General features: G+C 49.7%; 1 protein-coding gene across 1 annotated transcript; it reads left to right on the forward strand.

The window, feature by feature from the left end:
* The first annotated feature begins 968 nt into the window (after positions 1-968).
* Positions 969-10,584, forward strand: PDE6D (phosphodiesterase 6D). Its single transcript, XM_062628975.1, has 4 exons — positions 969-1,057; positions 6,491-6,616; positions 7,466-7,571; positions 9,957-10,584. Exons 1-4 carry the CDS (start codon positions 976-978, stop codon positions 10,036-10,038), a joined length of 396 nt encoding a protein of 131 aa, XP_062484959.1. The 5' UTR covers positions 969-975; the 3' UTR covers positions 10,039-10,584.
* The last annotated feature ends 10,170 nt before the right edge of the window (positions 10,585-20,754 follow it).

A 20,754-nucleotide genomic window follows, 5' to 3' on the forward strand; every position in this document is an offset into this window, starting at 1 on the left:
AGTCTCTTGTCTAGGAAGTCCTGAGTACAAAGGTTGCACTAAACCAGCAAAAGGAAACACTTGGAAAGGCACTTATTTGCATAGCTGTAACTCGCAGATCCTGCTGTATTCAGGCTGTTTGTGTTTGTGCCAGTGACTCCTTGGAGCCACGCTGATGAGCTGCAGAGCAGGAGGCAGTTGTGGGACCTTGGGCTGTATTCCTATTCAAATGGCATGGGGCAGGTATGCAGGCTCCTTGTCCTGATATGTCGATGTGTGAATTGTGTGATGGGAGAGATTTTTCAAAGGTATGCTTAAGATAATTATTAATTGTCCCTTTGAAAATACTGGTATGTCATGCTTGCCTATAACTTTAATGACTAATTCAGTGGTCTGGGTTTTTTAAAAGCTGGCACTTGCTGAGAGTGAAAAGAGAGGATCTCACTTTGCTTAGCACTCAGCAGCTGAAGAATTCCCCATGAGTGGCAGTTACCAGGTCAACAGCAATAGAACAACCCTTTGTATTAATACTTTGTAAGCTAGGAAAACAAACTCAGTTGAGTGTTACTCTTTTTCTAGTGCTCTATAGGAATCATTTCTTTACCTAGCATTTTTTGAATGCCAGAGAATAGCAGCTGTTTGTGTAGAATTATCTGTTGTTAGCAATGTTCTTGCTTCTCTGCAGCACAGTGGCATTGCCTTTATTCTTTAGAAGCAATGGAAAATGATAAATGAGGTTAACAAGCTTCATTTGAAAGTGAAAATTAGATCTGTGACTATCCAACTCTTGTTGAATTCATTCTGGTCAAGGGTTGGTTTGTTCATTTATTTTCAGGGAAAAAAGCATCTCTTTTTCTTGGCCTCCTAAGAATCAGAAAATATGATTGAAACTCAGCTGGAGCAGCTTATATCAGGGCTTAGCAAAGAATACTAGGCACAGCATTTAGGAAATGTAGATAGCTTCTTTTCCTTAATGGCTTCCCAATCAGAAACTGGATGAACCTTCGGGATGCAGAAACAGGGAAGATCCTTTGGCAAGGAACAGAAGATCTGTCTGTACCTGGAGTGGAGCATGAAGGTACTGTGTGCCCTTATTGTGCATTTGGGGCTGGGTGGTGCTGCATGTCTAGGTCACCAGAGTTGTGAGCATACCCCTGCTTTGAAGGACCAGATGTCCTGGCTTTGACCTCACACCTTCAGGAGCTTCCACCACAAAAATCTGAGGACACACTCCACAAAAAAAGCATGGTAGTGAATCAGGGACTGGCAAAATGGACAAGTTGAACAATGCTAAGCAGTGAACCAAGCTGGGTAAGGAGTAACTGGCTGACATTTGCTAAGTTAAGTGTTAGTTCCAAAATGGAAAGTATAAAAATATATTAACTTTTCTCAGTATAACAACAGGATTTAGTCAAGGTAGAGGTCAAATGGAGACCCAGTGGGGAAGAAGCATGTACAGTTACTACCCTGCCTGGCCACACACTAAATTTGACCTGTGCTTTAAAATGGTGCACATGGTACGTTTGCTCTGTTCTCCTGCCCTTCTACCACTGCTAGAATGCCTCTTGCGCTTCTACTCTGTCCTTGCTGATTAGCAGAGGACTTCACAGTCCCTTACTCTTCCCTATTTTTTTGTGACAAAGCACTGTGATAGGTAGTGGCCCTTGCCAAGAGCTTTGCTTTGGCTCTGGGAAGAGTCTGACCTCACTGACTTAATTTTAACTTTTCTATTATGTGAGTACTGTAGCTGATCTCCAGTAAGTGAATTGATCATTTAATTTTGCTGCTGACATTGATTTATTTTTGGTTAAACATCAAAGACTGAGTTCTGCCTGTCACTACTAGGACTTACCTTTCCCATAATTTGGAAAATCTGCTGTATCTGAAGGAGGCAGCCGGAATATAAAGATCTTCCTCTGCCCAGAGAGCATACAGAAGATCTGTGGCAAAACTCTGTGAATCCAGTAGTCTTCCAGCAATATACCTGGTTTCAAAGCCCACTTAAGGCACAAGAGAAACAAGTTACCTTCTCATTTGGTCCCCAGCCAACATTCATGATAACAGTTCATTAATAAGACCAGGAGTTTAAGAGGGACCTGATGCAAGGGGTAGAAGATGCAGGTCAGAGCTAGAGGAAAGCAGAGCTTTGACTCAGTGATAACTAAAAGCATTTTCCAAGCTGTTTCTTTCAGCCTTGCTAACCTGTACTCCCATTCTCCTACCAGCACTAACAGCAAACAGTTCTGCTAATAGACCTTAGCAGATACTTACTTATGCCTATTATATAAGATATCTATATTAAAGAAAAATATTCAAACACCTACAACTGTAGGAAAGCAATTGAAATACATCTTTTAAAAGAAATGTGGGAATTCATCATCTTAATATGGAATTTCTTAGACTGCAGATTAGTGGTATTTTGCCTTCTAGAAATAACTGTGTAATAGGATACCTAGGAGAAATGAGGAAACAGGCTCTAGAAAGCAGAAGAAAATCAGCTAAAAATATTCCCAGTCTTGCCAGACTTTGTGCTGTAAAAGCTGCTTCTTGGATGCATGGCTAGTCTTTAAATCCTCTTAGGTCTGTCTTGACAGAGCACTGAGCTGCTGTGGTTCAATGCAAACTGCAGGAAGGTGTGCTTTGGGGCAGGAAGGACAGCTGGAGCTGTGTCTCAGGAGGGGTTTTTGTGTTGCCTCATTTCCCTCCTGCCATCTTTCTCACTTTGGCAGATCATATCACCTCACTGTGTCTCAGATTTTCCTCACATATAAAACAGGAACCCTCACCTCCATTAGAGTAGCTTGGGGAATTAATTAAAACATACTCTGGCATGAGATTAATGCCCATGGTAGAAGGAATTGTTAAGACCTTATGTGGTGTGCAGTTCACTCATCCATTTAGAAGATGGATGACTGCAAACTGGAACAGGTGCAGAGAAGAGCTATTAGGAGAAGCCACTGAAAAGATTACAGATGGGAGAATGGTCTTCCTTAGGAGAAGAGAGGAAAAAAGATGTACTTGTATGGCTTAGTGAGAAAAGAAGGCTGAGATGGATAGATTATTCTCAATAAATAGGCTAAGAGCTGAGAAAAGGGAGAGGTGTCCAACAAAGGAGGATTATCTGACTATGAATTAAAAGAAGCTATAGTGAAATGTGATTCTGGTATAGTCCTGCAACAGAAACAGTGAGGACAAACAGAATCATAGTACCATGGAATGGCTTGGGTTGGAAGGGACCTTAAAGCTCATCCAGTTCCATTCCCCTGCTGTGGGCAGGGACACCTTCCACTAGACCAGGTTGCTCAAAGCCCCGTCCAACCTAGCCTTGAACATTTCCAGGGATGGGGCAGCCACAGCTTCTCAGGACAGCCTGTGCCAGTGTCTCACCCCCATCACAGGGAAGAACTTCCTAATGTCTAATCTAAATCTCCTCTCAAATGTTGGCCATGTATGTCTCAAAGTCATTATATAGTACTTGTGTGTGTTCTGTGGCCATTCAGGGCAAATCGCAGTCTAGACATCACAAAGAATCACATATATAGCAGAATGAATAAATTGCATTTCCTTGAAATGGGATTCTGTTTGTTTTTTAAACAGGACTTCTATTTGATTTAAGTACAAGTTTCTTTAAAAAATAAACCCTTAAGTTTTAAATCATGATACTGTATTACTACGTAAAACTTACCACTTAGATTAAATAAAAGGAATATTAACATGGTATTGGATTTCTGCTGAAGTTGGAACATTAAACTACTACAAATAGTGGAAATCACTGCCTGAGCACCTGAAACTGGTATTAACCTTCTAAACCAGCTTTTGACAGCAGGAGCTTTTCTATGTAGCCGGTCAGCTCAATTCACTGACAGTGCATTCAAAAGTGGGAGGCAATCTGGGAGATGCAAATCCATGAAGTTTGTTTTCTTCTGCTATACAAGCACATAATGGAGTAAGCTGCTGAGGTCTAGCACTTGTAGAATTGCCAGTGTTGTTCCCAGTCACCAGAGCCAGCTTTCATTCAGAAAATACAAATAATCCTTTCATTATGTAAGAAAAGATGTAGTTTGAAATATAAAATAAATTTGGCTAAGATAGCTTCCTTTCTTATATGCCCCAAATATTTAAGGTAGTTTCATTAACCTACATGAAAACATGATACAGATATTTTAATAGAATTTCAGTTTCTAAGTAAACGTGGTTGTACCCAAAATGATTTGCTTAGTAAATAAGAAATGTGTCATTCATCACTTTCTAACCAGAATTAAGTATCTGACTGAACGTGTGTTAGCTTAAATAAATGTGCAGGTATAAGTATATACTCAAGTTAGAAAAAAAGCAGTAGTAAATTTAGGATAAATTTGATGCTTACCTGCATTTCAGCATAGTTTAATATGAACCTAACTGATGCAAATCAAACTGCTTTCTCTTCTTCTGTCTTTTTAATGGAAAAAGAAGAGGTATGAAAGAAAAATGAGTTTTAAATAAATAATTTCAATTATTATTTTCTGCTTGATGGTATAAATATAAAATAAAATCTCTTAGACCAGATGTTTAAAGACTACACAGCCCCACTTTTCTAAAGTAACCTTTTATTTTGTAGCTTTACACTATTAAAACAAACATTCTCAGCAGTCTGTCTTGAGGATGAAAGAAATATAGTTACTAAATTGCAGAATAGTTTTAACAAGTCATTTTACACTTAACTGCAAAGGGGTATTTATTCACAACAGGCTGTAGTCTGTACTTGTGAGGGCAGTAAAGGATGGTGCCATACAGATTTCTGTGCTTAAAAAAAAAACCCAAACAACAAAAAGGATTAAAAATAATTAGAGACCTTTTATATTTAAAATTCTTCTCTTACACTTTTAATTTTTCTTTTTACTTCTTTATTTTATTTAATTTGTTTTTAACAGACCATGGGCTGTGTACTTCTCCATGGGATAGGATGGTAGCTTACATACCCTATCCCTCCAGCTCTCTAAATTGGTTTCTCATCAAAGTTCTACTCCATTAAACTGTTCCACATCAGATGGATTTGGCTGGGGTTTGGTAGACTCTTCCTTTGATTAAACAGCAGCCTGCTGTCTGCTTATGGATGTTTTGATATGCTTTCCATTTAAGAACAGTTTGGCTCATAAAGCACATGCCAGCTGTATTCCCTCCCCTCTTTATTCCTAATAAATTTACATGAAACATTTTCTAATATGCAGGAAGAAATATGTACAATCACACCACTGAAGCATGACAGGCTTGGGATATTTTTAGTATATTGACTCCCTCCTTTATTCTCCCGATTAGGACCTTGCAGCATATTAATCAGTGCTCCCAAACCATCCCTTCTCTTACTCCTTCACTTATAAAAAAAGCCTTATGAAATATCTACCAGGTACAGTTTGCCATTTGCTGTTGGTGTCTCACCAATTGCAAGAGCCCAGAAACCCTGGATTGCCAAATTACTCTTAAGCTCTAGTTTGGTACTGACTTTACTGCCTGTGTGGGTCTCAGTGTTTGAGGGACAGGCATTCTGTACACTTGTACAGGACAACTTCCCAGAGCTCTGTCAGGTGGCTGAAACAGTGCTGCTGAGCTTCAGAAATAGCCCTTTGTAGTTCACAGGGGATATACAGTCTGAAAGGGAAGGAGAAGTGAGGAGGGCTAACACACTGGCTGTACTACGCAGCCCTTCGGCTGCTTGTGATATTCAGCACACTTCCTGAAGAAGAAATACAAGTTGCATCTCATCTTTCAACTTGAAGAGTTGTGAGGTTTATTAATAAACAGCTTAGAACCAGGAATCTGAGAGATCAGTGGTGTTCTGTCACAAGTTTCATCCCTGGCTCTAGGCAAGGTACTTAACCTATTTGCATCTTGGATTTCACTCCTGCAAATGTAAAAACTAAGTTGTTTCTGAGAGGAGATCATGAGGGGTGAGCAGGAGTGGCCATGAGGGAAGATCATGAGGAGAGAGGTGGGGTGGTCATGAGGGGAGAGCAGGGGTGGCCACGAAGGATGAGGAGAGATTGTGGCAGGAGAGCAAGGGTGGGCATGAGGGAAGATCATGAGGAGAGACTTGGCGCGGTCATGAGAAGAGATCGTGAGGGGACAGGAGGGATGGCCATGAGGGATGGCTTGAGGGGAGAGCAGGGGCAGCCATGAGGGAAGATCATGAGGGGAGTGGTGGGGTGCCTGTGAGAGGAGATCGTGAGGTGAGAGCAGGGGCAGCCATGGGCTGTGAGGGGTGGCCATGAGGGGAGATCTTATGGGGAGATGAGGGATGGCCATAAGGGGTAGAGGTGGCAGCTATACAGTGTGAGCCATTGTGGGGGGTAGATGAGGAGTGGCTGTGACTGGAGATCATGAGGGGAGATCAGTTTGCCCTTAGTGACATGGTTTAGTGGTGGGCTTGACAGTCCTGGGGTAACAGTTGAGCTTGACGATCTTGAAGATCTTTTCCAACCTAGTTGATTCTATGATTCTATTGTGTCCAAATAATGCTTCTTTATCTGTTTCACAGCTCGAGTTCCTAAAAAAATCCTGAAATGCAAAGCAGTGTCTCGGGAGTTAAACTTTTCCTCAGCAGAGCAAATGGAAAAATTCCGCCTGGAACAGAAAGTTTATTTCAAAGGGCAGTGTCTAGAAGGTACGCATCTGCTCTGAGCAGTCCTGCTGCAGCACAGGGAGGGACCCCCATCGCGGCGGGGATTAACGAAACTGAAACTGGTTGAACGTGGTGATTTTAATTTTTCAGAGTAGCGCTGAGGCACTCATCTTGTCAAGACTAATGGGGCACAGCATTAGGGATAGCATTTCATAAGTGTATTAACACTTTGTTATGTAAGAAAAAAATCTGGGTGATCATGCTTCAGGCATAAATCCACCACAGGCTGCCTGAGGCAAGGGAACAGGTTATTTTAGAGTCACTCATTACTAGGGTTCATGCGTCTTCCTCATAAGCACCTAGTGCTGGCCACTGCCAGACTGGAGGCTGGACTAAAGGAGCCTCTGGTTTACTTTGGTTACAGCAGTACCACTGAGTACTGTCTCTGTGACTCCTTAGCTGCACCTCTGACCTCCCTCACTGTGATATTACTCTTGATCTGGGGTGGAGGAGGGGGAGATAAAACATTGAGCTCCTTGTCTTTGGGCAGCCAGTTGTACACTTAATCTCAACTGGATCCCGGGGATGTCTGCAAGAGTGGGAGTGTGGTTTCCCTGCTCACAATTAGGTGTGATGTAGTCTCCACTGAATGCTAAGGAAGTGGTGTGATTTTATCATTACCATCAGCTGTTTCAGAGAGGGAGTATCTGCTCTAAGAGGAGGGCAGGGTTTGGTGCAGTTTAAGCTGTACGAAGTAATATAAATGTAAAATATTGGCAGCATAGCAGGACAGCCTAGGGACTTCCTTAGTCTATCAGGTGAAAAGCAAAAGGGTCATTTGTGGATTTTATCTTCTTTCAAATACCTCTGGATCTTCTTTTTACTTTGCAGAATGGTTCTTTGAATTCGGTTTTGTGATTCCTAACTCCACAAACACTTGGCAGTCCTTGATAGAGGCAGCACCTGAATCACAGATGATGCCAGCTAACGTTTTAACGTGAGTGCCTTGGGAATACAGAATCTGAGAGCAGGCAGAGAAAAAGCAGTGTGTGGCATTTCCTTGGGGGCTACAGTCACAATGAAGTGAGGGAGCTGCTACCAACTCTGGATCACCCTCACTACTGTTAGCTGTTGAGAGATAAAAGGGGCTAAGCCAACCTCATTACCTTCTTTCCCATAGGTCCAATTTGCATTAATATAGTAATAAAAGTTTGAAGAAAGTGGAACTGATCCTTTATTAGAGTTGCTTTATTTTTTTGAAAGGTGAACCGTGAAAGGATTTTACAATGCTTTGCAGCTTAATACCCAGGAAAACCAGAACAACGAGATGTCTGGGCCATTTTCAAATCTAGCTGTTCATCACTGACTTGTGTCCAAGGTGGCTATTTTTCTTGCAATATATCATCCCATAGGAGCTGCTGTAGCATTTTGTTTCAGCTCCCCACCATTTTGCCAAGTTTTGTGTCTTTTACATTGGCTTATAAACCATACGTTCAGTCACACAGACCTGTATCTGGGGATAAAATGTCCTTAACAGATAGCAAACAGTCATTTTACAGTCACCTGTAATGGTATTCATGCACCTGCCTCAGAAACATCTGGTCCTGGCCGCTGTTTGCACATTGAGTTGTCAGCAAGTGAGCAATCCCGTGGGCTTGTGTCATAGTGGCGCATGCTAGGCACCACTCTGAGTGTGGACAGCCAGGCATAAGGGGACAAACAGAAAAGGCTCCTTGAGGGAGGCCCCTGGGAAGCTGTAATCACTGACAAAAAGCCACCTTCCCTGCAGTGCTAGATGGGTGTTGGCAAGTACATGAGGAACACGTTGCCAGCAGAGACAGAAGGGTATTGGAATCCTGCTGCCAACAAGAGGCAGACAGGAGCAGCCAGTCTCACCACAAGGTTGCTGAGTCCTCTGGAAGACCTCCCTCTCCAGCATTTTCCCTCTCATTCCCTGTCTGGAAGAAAGCCAGTTGCATAGAGAAGGCACCAGGATAGGAATTACCATCACTGGTTTCTGTTCACAGCAGAGAGGAGACAGTGGTCTCAGAAGAGAGCATCAGTGTTCAAATAGTGCTCCCTGGCACAATACCTGCTCAGACCCTTACAGGTGCTACACACATCCTCAGCTACCAGAGCTGGTGGCTCTCAGTCAGTACAGCAGAAGCCAGATTTGGGAATCAGAGTAAGGAAAGAAAGACATCTGACAAGTTGGTTTTGACCATCTCAGGAACTCAAGGCATTTTCAGGACTGAGAGTCATGAGAGTCCAGTTCTCACTCAAGTGACCTTGAGGATTTTCCAGTGTCCCGTTCTCTCCCTGGAGCGTGGACTTGTAGTGAGCAGCCAAGATCTATCTCCTATACACGGAGGTGTCCTAAAGTCATTCTTGAGACTTTTCAGTAGAATCACCAGCCCAAAGAAATCCAAAAGGGGTTTTGTGACCCAAAGAAATCAGCTTTTTTCAGCTGCCAAGACTTGGAGAACCTCTCACCTTCTGATATTTCCGAAAACCTTGTGTTTGTCTCAGTGTCTCCATAGTAGGAAAGAATTGAGATGTGATACTTAGTGTGCAGGATTTCTGAATATCAATCGGACTGAGAACATTCTCCAACATTTGAGTTCAGACTTTGTCCATGCCACAGCAAAAAACTTATGCTCTTGCCAGGTCCAGCTTTGCCAGTGGTACAGATACTAAGAGCCACAGTGAAGATGGTACTGCTGCATTGATTTTCCAGAGCTATGTTATTTAGACACAGTCAGATCACACTGCTCAGGTGTCCAGGTGCTGTAATGGCCTCAGAGTTCTTAATTTTATCCACCAAAATCTCAGAGTCAGCAAGTTAAACTACCAGAGCTTTTGTCACACCCAAAACTGCACTTCCATTGCAGTTTGTATAAAATATGCTTTTGCGTTTGCATTTAAGCACCCTTGAGGGAAATGACACAGGAAGTTGAAGTACCTTGCTGAGCACTAGAGGACAGAGCTGGGGAATAAAATAAGAATTCCCATTGGTTTTCGCTATTGACTGCAGGAGAGAGGGGCCTGAACATGCTGGGACTGATACTTTATTTTTAGCAGTAGATGTGAGCAGATGTTTGCTGTGAGCCCTCTGCAGCCTGTGGGGTACCGTGCCCAGAGGAGGGGTGATGAGAGAGATGGGGAGAACTGCTCCATGTAGGAATGCAGTGGGGAGCTCCTTTGGCCCCAGCCACCCCTGGATCAGGACACAGTGATCATTGCATGTGGCTCCGAACCAAAGTTCCTGTTACGTGGGGGTTAGGTGACAGCCCAGGGTTGTGAGAGCACAGAGAGGAGCAGTCATTTTCTACTGTCTTGCAATCTTCTAACACCTCTTCTCTCTCCTCTTTTCCTTCCACAGTGGTAATGTTATTATAGAAACCAAATTCTATGATGACGATCTTCTCGTAAGCACTTCCAGAGTGAGACTTTTCTACATTTGAGATGGGGCTTTTTGGAGCTGTTTTAGTTTTCCTCCATACAGTTCTTGGTGCAGAACCCCCCGACTATCCAGTGGAAGACACTCCTGTAGGCGGTGACCCCTGGGGACCAGCTCAACGTGGGTTGTGACCTTTGCCCATCAGTTATTTTGCTTTCTCCTCTGACAAGACCAGACCAAACCCTCAGAGACAGGACCAGCTGCTCAGCGATGCACTGGGGAAAAGAGGCTGTCTCTGAACACGGGCAAACCGATGGTCATGGAGAACCAATACTGTAAATTATGTTAGTCTCATCCTTTGTACTTCTCTGGATCCTGGTATAATCTCCCATTTCCACTCACACTAAACTCTCAATGCGTTTCATTTTGGGGGGATTAAGTTAACCTTTTCATTTTTCTCATGTTGTAGGTTTTTAACCTTTTACTGGATTCCTGTGTAATTGGTCCACACATCCTCTTACCTGAACTTGTAAAATAGACTGTGATATCACCTAATGTAATTAAAACAACTTTCTCAATTAAAACATTCCTACCGTCCAAAGAAGGGAAGCTCTGTGCATTTTCCTTTCTGTTACAAAAATGACTTGCAGCAGCCACGAACTGCTGTTGCTTAAGCCAGCAGCAGAACAGGACTTCCCGTGCCCCGCTGATCCTTGTTACATTTCTCCTCCTCCAGCTGCCCATGTTGAAGAGGTTTTCTGACTGCTCTGAGCAAGGCTTCTCCTCACCCTCATTTCTGTTCACCAGTCCCATAGGGCATTTTGTGCTGTTTGCTCTCACTTGTTTCTTGAGCAGCACTGCACACTGTTCTGCTTTCCCAACTTTCTAGGAATCCCTGCAGAAAACCTATGTTCCCTGAGCCCACCAGCATCAGCCCTGCCAAGCAAACTGAGGCACAGCTGCGGCTGCAGTGGCTGAGCCAAGCAATCCCCACGTTGTGCAGCTTTAATGACACATGGCATCAGTTTATCTACCAAAAGCAGCCTCCTCAAGCCCTACTGCTACTCTTTCCCCCCTGTTGTTAGTAGTTCTAGCACATGCTAATCTTGTGAAGAAGGCATTTCCAGCTTCTGCTCTTAAGCTATCACGGGCAGCTTTATGATCGCTTGACACCCTGATCAGCCTGGGCTTGCAATTCACAGGCACCACAGAGAAATGAAATGCATCACCTCGGATCCTGAGTTCAGCCACTGGGAGTACATGGGAGGAATACAGCATAAATTTTTTTGAGGTGAATTGAAGCTGGACCATTAATCCCCATGAGGAGAGTGTTAGCCAATTTAGCAGCTTCTGCATGAGACCTCGCTGATGGGTTTCAGCCTGCTGGACTCATGGGGCAGAGACTTCTCAGCATGGCCCATGCTAGGCCAACCTTTACACAGAGATCAGCTGAAACTGCCTTCTGCACCCAGCGTGAACGATACCCAGTGATGGTATCTCTATCACAGAGGGGAGACAGAAGGTATCCAACAAGGGAAAGTATAAAAAGTGGGTGGTCTGGAGAGAGGTAGCTCGATTCCAGCAGAGATGTTCCAGTAGATGTTCCCAGGATAGATATTTCCGGCTGCCCTGGGAGAGGGCCCCGGTGGGACACGAATCCTGAGGAAGCCCGGGGTGGCCCCGGAGCCCCTTCCCTGCCCGCCCGCACCCTTCCGGCCTGGTCTGTCCCAGTTCGTCCGTCTCGCCCCGTTGGAGCCGGCCGGACCCGCGTTGGCGGCTCTGCGGCGCGTCACTGCCGCCCTCAAGTGGCTCCCTGGGAAATAGCTGGCAGCTCACCGGCCCGCGCCCCGGGACCGGCATCTCCCAGCCCTCCCCAGCATCTCCCAGCGCGGGGCTAAGCCTCCCTTAAAGAGCCGTCGGAGCAAACGCAGGGGCCCGATCTGGTGGCAGAAAGGCCCCGGTAGGGCAGAGCTCAGCGTGCTCTGACCTGACACCACCCAAATCCGGGAGAAGGACCCCCGGGTGCTGGGAGCAGGAACTTGTGCTTGGCCCAAGCAGCTGTGGGTGCCCTCCCGTAGGGCTAAGGGGCATTTGAGAGCACTGAGAGAAGGTGCAGGAGGCACTGCTAATGGGCTGCTCTTAGCGTGCCCGTACCCAGCTGCTGAGCGTGGTGCTGGCAGCTCTCAGTTACCTTGCATGGGGCAATTAACACGGGGCCAGCAAAAGCACCAGCAAAGGGAAAAGTGGGGCTGGAAGGGGCAAGAGAGGAGCAGGAGGTCAGGACCTGGGTGCCACCAACTGCCCATGTGTCCAGGGTGGTTCTCACCACAGCGTGAAGGCAGCCCCATGCCATCCTTTGTGCAAAGGCTGGTGGGGGGAGAAGTGGGTGCGAGGAGCAACACAGCAGTTACACCTTTTATTTACCAAAAAAGTCCCCACCCAGAAACCTGCAGCCTCAGCAGGCATCTCTGAGCAGGGGAATTTCCCCCAGCGGGGTCCACATGCGTGGGCTCTGCACAAGGGGAGGGCCACATGGTGGCAAACGGGGCAATTCTGGGGGTTAGAACCTGGCTGGGGCAGGCGAGGAGCCTCTCGCCAGGCAGGGCCACTCCCAGTGCCCAGCCACTCGCACAAACCCTGGCTCACCTGGAGATGCTGCTTCCCAGCACATGCTGGAGCTGTTGGCCTCAGACTGGCCAAGCAGTGCTGGGGAGAGGGAACTGGCCTAGTTCAGCAGCAGCAGCAGCAGCAGCAGCCATTGTGAGTGAATCCCAGCCAAGACCCACAGATTCCTCTGCTCACTCTTCACAGCCGGGGTGTTTTGGGCTCAGCAGCTCCCATGGTGTGTGCAAGAGCCTTCAGCCACCAGCATGCAGTGGGCATTTGTTTCTGCAACAGCCTCAAGGCAGAGAACATGCCTGGGAGACTGCTCCCCACCATAGAAGGCTCACCCCCTACACTGGGGGGGAGCCTGGCAGCAACAGCAGGGTGGCCCTGTGGAGCCCACATACACAGCCAGAGGCAACAGAGGCACGTTGGGAAATGGAGGAAGGATGGAGAAGCAAGTGGGAGCTGGAGCTGTTCACAGAATGGGGAACTGGCATGGACAGATTCAGGGTGAAGCTTGTGCAAAGCAAGCTTGACCCTCACTGCCCTTCACCTGGGAGCCCTCCCAGCTAGGGTTTGGCACATCTGCTGTTCAAAAGCAGCGAGGCAGCATGGGAGGAGGGTGATGCACAACGGGCTTTTGGCTTTAGGGGAGCTCTCTGCATGGTTTTGTGGTCCATCACACCACAGGGGCTCCCTGAAGCATGGGCATGGCCTATGGCAATGAACAACACCGGGAGGGCTGCTGCAAAGCAGGACCCTGACCCTGGGCATATTGGGGTCTTGCCTGTGTGCTGCAATGGGGGAACAGGGCAGCTCCTCCCCACCACACAGCAAGCACTAGGTTCTTACATCCTCGCTGCCGACAGCCAGCACCATCAGCGTGTTACCTACCCCGGCTGCCACCGGGGAATCTCGGCTGCCTGAGCTCCCAGCAAAGTGGAGCAGGGCTCCCGCTGGCACGGTGCCCCAGATCTGCCCTGCCTGATAACGCTCAGGCAGGAAGCAGAGCCGTCCTAATGCGGTTAATGAGCTGATTCACGAAAAAGTTACTGGTGAACAAAAGGCGCACAAACAGCCCAGGGCCACGTTATGTTCGGTGCCTGCTTTGCTACTCTTACCTTCCTACTAGTGCAGGCAGCACAGGCAGGTGGTAGGCAGCAGGCAGCCAGCAGCAGCAGGGCCAGGACCGTCCTGTTCCAACTCAACCAGCTCCATCCTCCCCCAGCAGCACTGGGAGGGCGACAGGAGGGCTGGGAAGATTCAAGTCCCTCTGCCCCTTTTGGGGGGCACAGATCCCGCTCCTGGATCCCTAGAACAGTGCAGCCAGGCATCAAACTGTTTGGACAAAAGGACTTCAGGGTTGTCAGGTCACTTGGGCACAGCCCCTTCCATCCTCAAAGGCAGGAGGGCAGCCAAGGCAGAGGCTGCCAAAGGGCCCCTTTTCAGCTGAAGGTGCCAAACTCCTGCCCTAGGGAGCCTCAGGCCATCAGCCTGTCAGTGCTATGGGATCTGGGTGCAATCTCTACTGGGACTCAGCACTCACCTCACTCCACTGCACATCCAACATCCACACCAGTGCTCCCCACCGGTACCCCACACTGTGGGAGGGGAGTGGGGCAAGCCATCGCCACAGCCCCTCTTGCAGAGCTTCCCATTCTTATGGCACCCAGCTCTGTGCCAAACCCCAGCCTGCTCTCCCAGTGCCAGGAAAGGTAGGGAGTGTGGCAGGCACCTGAGGGAGGTGAAGAGCTGGGAGGGGATGAGCTGGGACGCAGAGGCAGGGAAGGAGAGCACAGTAGGACTGTGCCACAGAAAGCTCTCCAGGTGTCCCAAAAGCCAGGCTGGAAAGGGTTGGCATTGCCTCAGGTGTGTAAAAGGGGAATGGTGACAAGCTGTGGGAAGGGGTCACGCTCACACCAGCTATGGAAGATGGGCACCAGGAAACTGTGGGAGATGCTATGAGAATGAAGGTCTTGGCAATGAGAGACTTACAGAACTGGGGTCATCCGGCTGATAGAGAAGCAAAAGTGGCGCAAGGATTGGGCAGAAGCCTTATATCCATCGGAGGAAGTGGCAAAACCAACAGGTGAGGCAGACCCATTAGGCTCAGAAACAGGGAAACATCTGCACCTCTTGATGCTGCCTGGGATCCTCGCAGGATATTCCCTAACATAGAGCAGGGCACAGGGAAACAGAGGCGAGTTCCGGCTGCCCCAAGCCAGGGGACACGCTGTGCCACCCGTCCGTCCTCACCAACAGCATGTTTGGGTCTCCGGGCAGGTTGGCCTTGGCCTGTCCCCCCGGTGCTGCCGTAGCTCCCGGGTCTGCCGGGATGTTGGGGTGCTGGGCTTCCCCATCCTACAGCACTAGATGGCGCTGCAATACAGCCGTACGGCCTGGACCGCACAGCGCATGCACAGCGCCGGCGCCCGGGCGGGAAGGACTCCGGCTTTAGGCCCCCGCGTCGGGCACGGCCTCAGGGGAGCCACGGAGGGGCAGCTCTGGCCGATCAGCCCCGGGCAGGCCGGCTGCGGGGCCAGCCGGGATGGGACATGCCACCAGCTCCATCCCAGGAGAGCAGCCCTTGTGCTGGACCACGTACACCGAACCCTCTGCCAGCCCAGAGCCGCAGGGTTACTGACAGGCACAAAGTAAGGGCCAGGGTGAGGTGTGCCAGCACCTCCCGCAAGACTGACACCCCCATGCCTTGCTCCTGCCTTTCGTCCCTCTTTTGTCCCTACTTCAAGAAGCCTTGAGAGCCCAAGGCCACAGCTAACAGCGCTATGGGGCTCCCACAGCTGAACGTAGCCCCCAGCCTTTGCTGGGACCAGCCTGCACTGTGGGGTGCCCCACAGCCCCCCCATGGTGCAGCAGCTCCAGTAGGTGCTTCTTGTTCACCCCTTCCCATAGCAAAGTTGTGCTCCCTGCTCCTGCCTGCTGCTCACCTCCTCCCTCCCCCGGAGGTCCCCATCCTAGAGATCAGCCTTTGCGCTGAGAGTGTCCCCAGGGAAACAGCATCCTCACCTTCAGGGGATAAGGAGGGCTGGGAGGGGATGTCAAATCAATGGCTGTGGTTTGACTTGCCAGGGCTCGAGGCTGCTGGCTCTGAACCCCACAGCAGCCAGGGGCCACTCCAGGACCCCATGCTGCCTTTGGGGTCACACTTGGTGGTGTAGCAAACCCTGGGCAGCCTCCATAGGCTCCCCAGACCCAGGCAGGACCACACTGCCTGCCAGGCAACTTGGAGCCACATCCCTTCTCTGCCTGTGGACCCAGGGTCTGGCAGTGCCTCGGCTGCTCACCGCAGAGGGGACGGCTCGTACTTGCTGTGGGTTGTCCCCCTCAGTAGTGCCCACCGGTCTCACACCAACTGAGCATGCAGATCTCCAGCCATGTACACAAGCTGCATCACCCCTTGCACCTCCTGCCTAAGTCATGAAAGAGGTGTGCTGGTTTCCAGCTCCCTGAAAGACCAGGGCCAGAAGCCTGCTCTGCCTGCAGCAAAGAAGAGATTGGTGCCTACAGAGCTTGGAGCACCCCATGCACAAAGGGAGCTGGAGGATCCACATCCCCACCTAACACCCAACTGGTATACAGAGAGAGGCAGAGCCCCTTACCTTCAGGCCTCCCTCCCGAGTGGGAAAGGACACATGCAAATACCCCATTCCTCTGGATTAACAGCCTGAGGTCCCCATCCCCATGGATTCTCTAAGGGCTAATTGGGTTGGACTTTCTCACTCCCCAGCTGTCTCCTTTGCATTGTGCTTTCCTACATAACGGGGGCAAGAGCTTCTCCAGATCCACACTCTGCTTTGAAGCACAGCACTCACCGCTTCCTCCCAAGTCTACTCCTGGCCTCCAAGCCCACTGCCACTGGCTGCCTCCCACGAGGGCGGTCCAGCTGGCCGTGAACAGAAGCCATGGCCTTCCTTGGCATCTGCAAACCTGAGGGTCCCCCACAGCCCCTTTTCCTGCTCTCCTGCCCTTTGGAGAGGGTCAGCTCAGCCAGACAAGATGGAGCAGCCACTGGCGCAGGGGAGGATGGAGGATTGCCAGTGTCTGTGTAGGAGTCACTGGCAACCCAGCTCTGCTCCCCTTTTTGAGGCTACCACCCCAAAGCATGGAAGAACTGGGGTGGTGGTCACAGTGAGATCTGGCAGCAGGTGTTAGCATTCAGTTGGGTTTCAGAGCTTGAGGACCTCCACTGGGCTGGGGACTGCCAGTTTTTTTCCAACTGCCAAGTCAGTTACAGCACCAGAGCTGCCCTGGCTCACTGAGGGGGACATAGTAGCCAGTGACAGGACAGGAACTAGATCTCCCACATCTACCCTTCAGCATGGGCTGGGCTTTCCTGCTGCTGTGTGGGATGAGACAAGATTGATCAATGGCCCTGGGCTTCCCCAGCCTGCTCCTGAGGGGTCTTCTCCCCCAGGACACCTCACACCCTGAGTTGGGTGGCAATTGCTCTGCCAGAGGAACAGCTCTTCATGTTTAACAGCTATGCTGCAAAAGCACTTCTATGTTTGTGATCTTGAGGATTTGTGCCTGGAAGGCAGTTTCACTCATTAGACTCTTAAGCAGATGCCAATTATTTGCTCAGACACAAACTGCACTAGGAACCCTGGCCATGTCTAATTTGGAGTCCAAGTCCTGCATTCCCTACAGACAAGTTCTCCACCAAGCCCTCAAGGTGCTCCAATTTTCATGAAAGTTGTCAAGATGCAACAAGAAGAGTTTTGGATGAGGCTAACAAAGCTACAACTGGTGCAGTTACAAGCTTGAGCTGATGAAACAGGCCCTAACCTAATACGGGCAGGAGGTCAGAACTGAAGATAGGTCCAGACCCAGTCCAGTTGCCTGCAGGGCATGAGCTCAGCCCTACCAGTTACACTGGCTATGATCTTCCTTTGTACAGCTCTGCTCGCGCATCATATTTTGGGTCAGCCACGTGGATGCTCTCTCAGTTCACCTGGACACACACTGGACATTGTTGCTCCATTAAAGGGCCAGCCAAAGCAGAGTCCTTGGGAAGGGCTGCCCTTGGTCAAAGCAGTCACCTCTACACATCACATAGCCTAAGTCTTTCCAGGTTTGTATGTGCCACCCTGCAGCTTTCCTGACAGCTACGTTTGGGAGCTACTTGGTCTATCTTCAGTGCTCAGCAGCCAGCTAGCACACTCAGAACAGCTTCAGTCAGTCTTATCCATGATCTCCAGGACCAGTGTGATCAGCAGCCCAATGAGGATTCCAACCACCCACATCACACAGGTCACATCTGCAGGCAAAGGACAGCAGCACATGTTTTTCTGCTCCACAGGTTACAGCTGATCATGGAACCTGAGAAGCTCTAGGTCAGGACCAAGCATCACAACACCATGCCTAAAGGCACACAATGGCTGCATGCTCTTCACTTCCAGTCCCATGGCTTCAGCACCCTGCAGAGCCTGACTCTGGTCACCAAGCAGTGGTGGAGATCATCTTCTGCACACCAGAGGTAGGTGGGAGCCCCCAGGTCCCAGCAGGCTGCCTCCCACATAAGGCTGGCTCACCAGGAAGACCATTTCTAAGATCCTCAGGGATGTCTTCAGCAGGAACAACTCCTGCAAGCCTTCCCCTGTGGAGGGGTACCTGCTCCCAGTTCCAGCCCAAGACATCATCCAGGCAAGCAATCCCTGCAGCATTTTGGAATCCCCCAGAAGGCCCCATGTGGCATCAGGCACCAAACGAGATGCAGAGCCACCTTCAAGCCCCTCTAGGACCTCACAGGCAGGAAGCTTTCAAAGACACATCACTCCTCCACCAAGTAACAGCCTCAAACACATGCAGAGTCCCACCACTGAGGGACCTTTATACCCCTTGGAGAGGTGTGGCTGTCCCTGATTGGCTGGCACAATTTACAGGAGGCAGCTTCGGATTGGCTCAGTGCAGTCTCCCTCACACTGTGATTGGTGAGCTGCTGCTGTGAAGGGTGAGGCAGCAGCAAAGACATGTGGAGGCACATGGTTGGCTGAGGGGAAAAGCCAGGTGGCAGGCTGGGATTGGTCAGGCCTTGGTGCTGCTTGACTGTGGTTGGTGGAGACAGCATGAGGGGGGGAGGGAAGTGTGGGGGCGAAGGGATAAACAGGTGGCAGCATGGGACTGGCTGCTAGGCTGTGCTGGAGCTTGGGGATTGGCTGGGATTTGATGACCAAGCAGTGGGGCTGAGGGATTCCTGCAGTGGCCCATGCACTGAGCTGTACCCACTCTCAGTCCCCAGTGCTGGGACCAGCCTGTCACCCTTCTCTGCTCTGCAGCCAGGGAGCTTCTGCCCTCTGCACTGAAGACACGGAAGCACATCCAGAGGGCTGCCAGACCTCCCTGACACCCAGACACGATGGGATAAAGACAGGGTACGGAAACACCAGGGCTGCCCTGCACAGCTGGAGGCGAGGGAGCCAGCTTTGCTTTCTCCATCAGCAGTGGCCATAGGGCTCATGGCAGCCGGGCAAGGACCAGGAGCTGTGGAGCTGGCAGGCTCCCCAGCCTGCGCTTGCCTCACCCCACACTACGCCATGCTCTACCCACTGCCAGTCTGTCTGGCTGCAAGCAGCCACTGGTTTTACCCACGTGCCAGATCCAAGAGGACCCTACTACCCAAGACCCCCAGGTCTTGGGAAGCTGCAGGCTGTAGGTCAGGTCCTGCTTTGCAGTGGGGACCAGTAAGGTCACTGGTCCCCCAAACACCACCCTGCACAGGGGCCTCCCCACCAGCTGCGTGCGCAGGGTCCCCATGTGTCGGTGACACAGAGCTGGTTCTCACCAGCTCCTCAGCTGCAGAAACTGATTTCAATAATTTGCCTCACAAATCTGCGATCACCTCAAATCGCACATCACCGGAGCCTCTCATGGTGCACAAGCCACGCACCAGGCAGCCACGACGAGAGACAGCACAGCTCCTGGTGCTGCACAACAAAGCAGCGCTGTTTGCTGCTCCTGTGTTGTTACATCCCATCAGGGACATCAGAGCACCTGCTAATTAAAACTAGCACTGGCCTCCAGAGTGCTAAGAGCATCCCATCACCCAGGCACGTGACAGGCAGGGCTGGACACTGCCCGTGAACTGAGGCAGTAAATCTGATAAGCTATCAGCTAGCACCACGATTAGCTGGATAATTAGGGACAAGGAGAGTTTTTGAGCTTCTTTGCCACAGGTGCAAACAGAGTAAGTGACCTGGCTGCTGCTGGGGATCAGGAAGAGCTGTGACCAGCACACTGAATACACAATTCCTCTTGTTTTTGTTTTTTTTTTTGAAGGGTTTCTTCTTTAAGTAAAATAAAAATAACCCCCCAGCATCTTAATGTTAACTGCCAGGAACTGCACCGTGAGAGAAGGAAGCGAGAGCATCTGGCAAGGCTTCAGCACAAACCCCGGTCAGTGCAGTCACCCAGGTGAGGGTTTGGGAGGCACAGATACAAGGCAGGTTCCATGCAAACAGCCTCCACACACCTGGCAGAGCCAGCTGAGCTTTTCAGAGCTCCAGTGCTCTAGAGAGGAATGATGAGTTGAGGGAATATTAGGAGCTAAGCAGTAGAGGTCTAGGTGAAATTACAGCAATTCTGGTTTAGTTAAAGCAGACAAATCCCAGCCTGCATCCCAGGATCCCACCACCAAACCTCTGCTAGCTTGGTACCCCAGATACAGCTGGGCAGCCAGTGCAGGCTGGAGCAGCCCTCAGGAGCCATCTCTGGCCGAATTCAATCCCTGCTGAATGCTGCATTCTCCAGCATGCATCCTACCCTGCTGCCAACGACACTGTAAACAAGCCTGTGCTGCCTCACACAGCCCAGAAGGTGAGGCATTTCACAGAATGGGTTAGAAGGGACCTTAAAGATCATACAGTTCCAACCCCCTGCAATGGGCAGGGACACCTTCCACTAAACCCGTGGCTCAAAGCCCCACCAATCTGGCCTTGAACACTGCCAGGGATAAGGCAGTCTGATCCAACACTTCACTCTCACAGGGTCTTCCCGGTATCACCCACTATACAACTACAGCATAATTCACCCACACCAGACACTGAAAGATTGTGGGGTTGGGTTTCTTGTGCCCACTGCTCCAGCCCAGCACAGTCTCCAAGTCCAGTTGTAGATGGACAGGAGGATTACTGAGATTCCCATACCCACACAGCCC

This window comes from Pezoporus occidentalis, unplaced genomic scaffold (assembly GCF_034315485.1).
Source record: "Pezoporus occidentalis ecotype Australia unplaced genomic scaffold, CSIRO_AGI_Poc_V1 ctg327, whole genome shotgun sequence".
Lineage (NCBI taxonomy): Eukaryota > Metazoa > Chordata > Aves > Psittaciformes > Psittacidae > Pezoporus > Pezoporus occidentalis.

Coding starts and splice junctions, on each gene's coding strand:
- PDE6D (XM_062628975.1), top strand. CDS start 976: ATGAACCTTCGGGATGCAGAAACAGGGAAGATCCTTTGGCAAGGAACA. Junction 1,058..6,490: donor ACCTGGAGTGGAGCATGAAG/GTACTGTGTGCC, acceptor TCTGTTTCACAG/CTCGAGTTCCTAAAAAAATC. Junction 7,572..9,956: donor ATGCCAGCTAACGTTTTAAC/GTGAGTGCCTTG, acceptor TTCCTTCCACAG/TGGTAATGTTATTATAGAAA.